Source organism: Pterocles gutturalis, unplaced genomic scaffold (assembly GCF_000699245.1).
Source record: "Pterocles gutturalis isolate BGI_N339 unplaced genomic scaffold, ASM69924v1 scaffold38248, whole genome shotgun sequence".
NCBI lineage: Eukaryota > Metazoa > Chordata > Aves > Pterocliformes > Pteroclidae > Pterocles > Pterocles gutturalis.
This window is the reverse complement of record NW_010121775.1, coordinates 1-7,308: the sequence shown is the minus strand read 5'-3', so window position 1 is coordinate 7,308 and position 7,308 is coordinate 1. Positions and strand designations below refer to the sequence as shown.

Sequence of the window (7,308 nt, the reverse complement as noted above, 5' to 3'; positions counted from 1 at the left end):
CATTCCTGCAAAGGCAGAGGCACACTGCTGCGCCCGAGCTTCAGAGCGCATCCCAGCTCTACAGAAATGCACAGAGCGTTTACAAGCAGCAGTGCACTGAGGGGTTGGGCATTAACCGTTTCTCCTCAAGTCTGCAGCAGCAGGAGGTTTTTCTGAAGCATTTTAAGTGAGTAATATTAGCCTGCAAGAGCTGAAAACATCGCTCAGCAGGACAGAACATGTTTTCATAGATAGAGTATTCGATTTTTACACCTCAAGGTGCATTTTAAGCACTCGGCTTGCTGGCTCTCCAGTCACAGAGAGGCTTTAAATTAAACTCCAGAGGTTCTGCTGGGTGGTAGGAACGCACACAGCCCACAGACGAGAGAAACACTTTATAAAAGATCACACTTCAGCGATGTTACCTGGCAGTCAGCCTGTTTTATTTTGGGAGAAATACTGGCTTAAACTGCCACTTATCTTAAGGCTGTATACACAAACAGCTCCAAGCGTCATATTACTGATGTTCCCTAGGCAGCAGAGCAGCACCATGAAGCTGTTAAGAGGCAGAAATTGGAAAAAAAAAAAAAAAAAAAAAAAGATAAATCGTGCTCCATCCCACTAAGAGCTTTGTATCAGAGATTAAGTAGGTGGTTCCAAAAACTGAAGCAAGATGTTTTTCTCTTCGCAAACAGTGCTTAAAGCAAAACTCAGTACATAATACGTAAGTCATCGCTTTTGCACAAGATGCTCTCCTGCCCAAGCTGGACTCAGGAATCTATTTCTGCTCATGTAAATGTGTTTTCCTGGTCAGCACCTATTATTGTTCTTCCAGAAGGACACACAGAGTCACAGGAGAGATGCTTCACAGCACCCTGCACAGCCAATGGAAATAAAACAAGCTACTGAATAGTTAATATCTGAACTCTTACAACTTCCATCCCCTCAACCTTTCAGTGCCTTTCATCCATATGCAGCAAGAGGTCATTTCACCAGAGATGTGCAATTTTACACGCAATAGTAAGAGGGAGGAGGCAATCTACTTCCTTTGAAGCCAAGCCATTCAGTACTGCAGACTGCTTCACAGAGATCTGGTAAGTGTATTAAACCCAGACCCTTTCCCTGTCTAGATTAAAGTCAGGAGACATAACTGATACAATTCAACAGTCATAAAGTATCTACTCTCTACTGATACAGGCACAGTAACTTCAAGTAATCAAAGAATTAATGCTATGAACCTGTGATGAAGACCTCTCAGTCTTTGATGAAGTTGGAACTGGTTTTGTTAAGCGAAATGTCATTTGCAATTGCTCAGTAACAGCAGCTTTCTGCTGAGGGACATTTTACAGACACTTCAACAGCTCTGCTCTTTGACACAACAGCAGCAAGTTCCACCATTAAGGTACACATTATTATTTTCACCAAGAATGAAAAAAAAAGTACTTAAACCTATGGACATATCTTGAACAACTTACAGTGCAATACAAACAAACAGAGGGAGACTCAGGCTTTGCTCCCTGACCCTGACAAAGCTCTCACCTTTCCTAAGGACGCGTTTCTTCGCACGGATATCTGTCTCCAGCTCTGCGGCTCTTATATAGATTCGGACAGACTGTGGAAGGTGGCGGACAGCTTGGGCCACAACAGCCTTGGCTGTATCCCCAGGCTGAAGCCGAGCAGCTTCTAACCAAACATCTTCGCTCTGTCAGAAAAAAGAAACAAACTTCCTTTATATCAAAACAAGAATTTAAAATTAGAGCTTCTAGCTAAACACATTCTTCTAATACTGCAGATAGGGAAGCTTTATCAGGTATAGACTGATAGAAGCTTAACAGAGAGATGATACTGCTTGTAATCACAACCCTCTCCTACTGTCCTAAGCAATTCTGACCTTGGGGCACATCTCCGTTCCTTTCATTATGAGGTTTCGAGCCACTTGCAGTTTGCCAGTGACCTCCTCCAGTCGGGCTGACGCTATCCAGGCTGGCGGATGATGAGGATTGGTCTCTCGTACAGATTTCAGGAGCAAACGGGCTTTCTTGATATCACTAAAGGAGGAGGAAAGACAGACGGGAAAATTTTCAGCATGCTAGCAAACAATTCTCCTGCACCAGTCAGTGCTCACACGCACAGTAACTGTGACCACAAATGTTTCCATACTGCTGACACAAATTACATACTACCAAAACAAGCTTACAAATATACACTAACACAGGGAGATCCCAGTGCAAACCAGTTAAGTACGCAAGTAAGACTTTCAGAAATTACAGCTGGGCACTTGCAGCTGGAAGCTGATAAGCAGAAGCATTGATTTCTGTCAAGTATTAGCATCAACACTGGCACATATCACTTTGATTTAAATGGCAATTCTTTATGACAGGTACCAAACTTCAGGTTAAAGTGGTTTTCAGAGGTCAATCAAACAAGCCTGAATTAGCAGTACCCAGGTGTAATTAACCAGGTTATTTCCTGGCTGGCAGCCACACGCTGCCACTCTGGCATGTTAGTCCAAGGATAGAATAGAAACCATACCCACAATTCACACATCCAGGTCAGACACCAAATACATCTCTTGAAAGACTATACCAGATCTCACGTTAGAAGAATTTATCCTCAAAAAAACTCACCTAGCATCTTTTACGAATTAAATGTTAATTGAAAGCCACCCAATCAGACAGATTTCCATTTATTTGCAGGATCACAGCCATTACTAAGAGGATAAATCAGTTAATCCTTCTTAAACTTACTTGATATCTCCTCCATGTGTGGGAATCATTGAATTCAAATCTGTCAAATATCCTTTCGGGTCCACTACAGTCTGGCCGCTCACAGAGTCTGACACCTGGGAAAGTCAAGTCAGCGCTACTGAAACGACCATTCACAGCCCCGCAGCCTGCCTGCACACATTAAAGACTGGAAAAGACACTGCAGCTGTACAAGAAACCTAGAATTCATCTGGTACCAAAACCAGGGAAGGAGGAAAACACAAAGCCTTGCTTATTAGCTTTCTTCCACTTCAAAAATACAGGATTTTAACATGAAAAATTTATTACCACTGAAAATCCAGAAAACAAGCAGCTTGGCTTTCAGAAGGTCCGGCAGCCCTGCCAGCTAAAGCCCATTTTTTTAGTTCAAGCCAGATTTCGACTGGAAAATCAATGGAAAAGAAGTCAACAACAATTCTTCAGCGCTTTGTCCTGCATCCCTACACAAGGCAGAAGACATGCTTCCCTTGGTAAAAGCACTAGTGCTGGTTGCCAGAAAGCCACCTCTGGTGTAACAGGGCAGTCTGCTCCCCCATAATGACCAAGACTTCCAGGGACAAACCGGTATTTCTCAGGAAATTCGATTAGCATAGAGGGCATGAGATTTGGGGAGGAAGAGCACAAAATTATTTCACAGCTGAGCTGCTTCTTCTAAAACCCAAGAGAATGGAAGACTTTTCTAAAGCCAGGTCTGAAATAGCAGCACTACACCAACCCCAGGTACACCTGCAACAGATCCTGCCTTCCAACAGCCTTACCTGGCTTAGCCTCATATCCATCAAGGTGTTCCTGGCTTGGCCGATCTTCCTCATATCCAATTCGCCTGTCCCAGGTGTCATTAAGCCTGGTGTCATTCCTCCTGGGTATGGAGTATTCAAGCCCCCTGGATACGGAGTATTCAATCCACCAAATTGCTAAAAACAAGAAAGTTTAGTCAAGTCAGTGAAATAAGTAATAAGAAAGTGAAAAATTTGAGCACAAGCACAATTCCTTTGCCAGACTCACAAACTACACCAAGATTTCTGGTCAAGTATCTCTTTTCCAAATGCTGCTAATGAATGCACAGCTTAACCCTCGTCTCTAATTATAAAGTATGGATCCCATCTCCATCAGGTTTGCTTTCGTACTCACCGTTTGGCGTGGGTCCACAGAAGTGTGATTCTCCCCTGACTGTAAATGCTTTGCAAAGAAGCTGTCGGGTACAGGGGTCAGCTTCTCGTAACGAGGATTCCTCTGACGCTTGTTCCTGGCGTCACCAACTTCTGGAATGCTCAGCCACTCTTCTTCCGTGACCTCTGCTAGCTTCCGCTATTCAAATGGAAGTTGTCATCATTACTTGGTGTAGATTTTTTTTCTTTAACTGCTCTTATTCCTTAATATAATTTATTTTTCTTGAAAGAATTCAGATCCATTAAAGACTTAAAGGTCAAATATCAGATTTTTTTTCTAATCCAATGTACAAAAGAATTAGATGCATTTAATTAGTTTGGTTTCAGTCCAGACTGAGATTTCAAATCAATTTTGTTATTAACTCAGTGCTACAAATATTCAGAGTAATCTCAGTGCCTGCAGCATTGTTTTATTACTACTTATTAAACAATAGCTTAAACAATACATTTAAAAGAAGATTTAGAGTCAGATCCTGCTCAACTACTATTTCTATACCAACAAGGTATCAGTGCCTCAAAGACAGAAGTGTAGCACCTTCTCAAGAACTGATGCAAAGTTGCAATAAAGCACAAAACAAAGCCTACTATCAAAATCTGCGTCAATTTCACTACCTTGCGTATCCACAAGAAAAGCCCTCAACAGGCAGAATCACTGTGTTCTCCCACATCCCTACAAAGGGGCTTATAAACACCCACTTCCACCAGCTGAGCGCAGCACTGCTGCTAGCAGCGACAATATTGCTTTACCACCTACTGCAGATCCAACACTGCTCAGACTGAAATCAGCACCTCCAATTACACCGCCCAGAACTGTGCAACTGTGACCGACTGAAAATTAAACTGCAGCGCTTGAGAGAGCTTCAAACCAACAAGAGCTTCCTCAGCACCAGCTGCCAGCTTCGTATTCCTTTGCTTATTTTCCCAACAGAAAGTAATTCTAACCTGGAGAATAACAAAGGACTCGTTTGCTAACACATAAAATCTGAACAAAGAGATGCAGAACATACATCCAACGCTCATGTGTCATAAAGATAAAAGTCACATTGCAGGCAACATTTTTTCCTTACTTTCAAGTCTGAGAACTGCTGCTGAATTTTGGGTCGCTCCATACGGTATTTTTCTATTTCTTCTTTTTCTCGTTGTTCCCTTAGGAAAAGGAGTACTGAGGTTATGCTCAAAGTAACCCTCAACAAGTCTTCAAACAAAGTGGTGATATTACAGAAAAACCTGTTTGATCAGAGCTAAGGCACAAAAAAGCACATTTTTTCCAAGCTTAGGTGATCAATATTATGAGAGAGATTCACAAGACACCTACATTACATGGCTTTTCTAACAATTCCCAGTGGGCTGTGCAGTACGTGATGTGTCAAAACCAGTCACCCAGCACCTCCCCAAATCATCTTAATGAACTACAGTGAATCTTAATTAACTACAGTGAAGCAATTTAACCACATCAACTCTCAGAGCAAACTGTGCAAAATACCCATCATCCTTAAAACTTGGAGCCACACGGTCAAAGGTACAGCATTAAAACGAACAAAGGCTGCACACGCTTCTGAAATCGTAGCCAGTAGACAAGGACAAAACCTGAACTGGAAAATGGAAGAGGTAGAGGAAAACCTAAAACACAAACTAACTGGAAAACACCCCACGCCAGTGTTGTAATTTCTCCTACCTTCTCTCTTTTCTGCGTTCATCCATCCTCTTATCCAAAGCTGCATAAATAGCATCTGCTTCCTCATCATCTTTTTCATAGGGACCGCTTGAGAACAGGCTCCCGGCATACCCATTGAACTAAGAATTTAGAGAGAGAGAGAGACAGGAAAAAAAAAGAGAAGAGAAGCAGCATCCTCAGTTCACAGCTCCTGTTATGTTCCTGCTACAGCCAACAGTCCCCCAGAACAGGGAAAATGCCTGGGCAGGCTATTTCTAACAACATTGCATCAGACTAACACACCCCTAAATAAAAGGGGCTTTTTTCTACCACCCCTCGTGTTTACTCTCCCACTCCATTCCAAAACTAAAACTGCTTCAGAAGTGCTTCTCTTTCAAAATCGCTTCTATTAAGCAACAAATGAGATGCCAGTATAGAAAGGTCATTTTCTTCCATTAACCACTTGGTTTTTTTTAAACTACTGAAAGCAAACAAAAAAGAATAACACAACATTTAGCTAACCCCAGGGGGATTTAAACACAAGAGGCTACACAGGCCACATAAAGACAAATATATGTCACAGCACAAGAGCTTACATTTCACTTGTGCAGGAGAATACAAAATGCATTCCCCAAAGTACTTAAACTAAAATTTTATTTATGGATCCCTTCGCAAGACTCTCAGAGCTCTGTATAGATAATTAAGCCACAAAATGGGGACCACTGTCGCAACAAAAATCTGCAAGCACTATGCCAGTATGTACAATGAGGTCTCAATTAAAAAAAAAAAAAAAAAAAGAAAAAAGGAAGTTCTGCCAGCAAACTACAGGAAATTCTGGCCTTGAAACCTCAGCTAATAACAGGGTTTCACAGCAGAAGAGCAGGGAGCTAAAGACCTCTTCCACCACTTGGGAAAAAGCATCTCCAGGATGATGAAAATCTCATCACCTCATCATAATTGGTGTCGTTCAAATCTTCATCATCATCATCAGCCGTCTGATTCTTTTTCATTTGATCCCCGACAGTCCTCTTTCCCGGCGGAGCATGCCGATCATCCACGGGGTCGTTGGCATCACGCGCAGGGCCAATATCCGAGCGGGTGGTGAAACCTGTGGCTCTGGGTTGATAAACCAGTAGCAGCTACTTAGCGCAGTGCAACCCCACTGTTTGTTACTGTCAAAATTATTACTTAGAGCAGACAATAAAAATATAATTCTTTTACAAGAACGGCATCAACCAGTCCCCATCCCTATCCTTCACAAAGCCTGAGGGAAAAAACTGGCCTTTTGTAGGGAGAATTTTCTCTACAAGGACCCTGCCATCACACGGCTCACAGTTCTACCATCCATCTCACGCTGAACAATGCTCTCTCTCCTAAACTGTGTGTTTCTCAGCAGGACACATTTAAAAAGCTGATCCTACAGGTTGTAGGGCACTATGGGGTGGGGGTCTGCGCACAGGGACAGGGTGATTTGGGCTCACAGAAAACCCCCCATCATACTGGTCAGTATTTCCCAGGGCACAGGCGATCGAATCACCCCAGCGCAAGGGCCCCACCAGATCAGGGGATGACAAACGTGACTGTCACCCAGCAAAGGGCAGCTCCGGGTGTCCATCCGCCACGAAACCTGCCTCACACCGCCCCCCAGCTCAAACACACCAGATCTGGGGAATTTTAACGGGGCCCCACATACACACACAGCTACAAAACCCGGAGGGACACAATCTCCTTCCAGCCAACG

At 43.0% G+C, this 7,308-nt stretch overlaps 1 protein-coding gene across 1 annotated transcript in view; it reads right to left on the bottom strand.

Annotated features, from left to right (window-relative positions):
- PRPF6 (pre-mRNA processing factor 6) overlaps positions 1 to 6,683 on the bottom strand; it is a gene marked incomplete at both ends in the record, with an annotated part of 15,101 nt that extends 8,418 nt beyond the window's left edge. Inside the window, 8 exons of the mRNA XM_010077352.1 lie at positions 1,519 to 1,681; positions 1,871 to 2,027; positions 2,727 to 2,821; positions 3,503 to 3,658; positions 3,876 to 4,052; positions 4,981 to 5,059; positions 5,589 to 5,707; positions 6,515 to 6,683. Of these exons, the coding sequence (XP_010075654.1) occupies positions 1,519 to 1,681; positions 1,871 to 2,027; positions 2,727 to 2,821; positions 3,503 to 3,658; positions 3,876 to 4,052; positions 4,981 to 5,059; positions 5,589 to 5,707; positions 6,515 to 6,683 (1,115 nt within the window). The remainder of the gene's footprint in view (positions 1 to 1,518; positions 1,682 to 1,870; positions 2,028 to 2,726; positions 2,822 to 3,502; positions 3,659 to 3,875; positions 4,053 to 4,980; positions 5,060 to 5,588; positions 5,708 to 6,514) is intronic.
- Between the last annotated feature and the right edge of the window lie 625 nt (positions 6,684 to 7,308).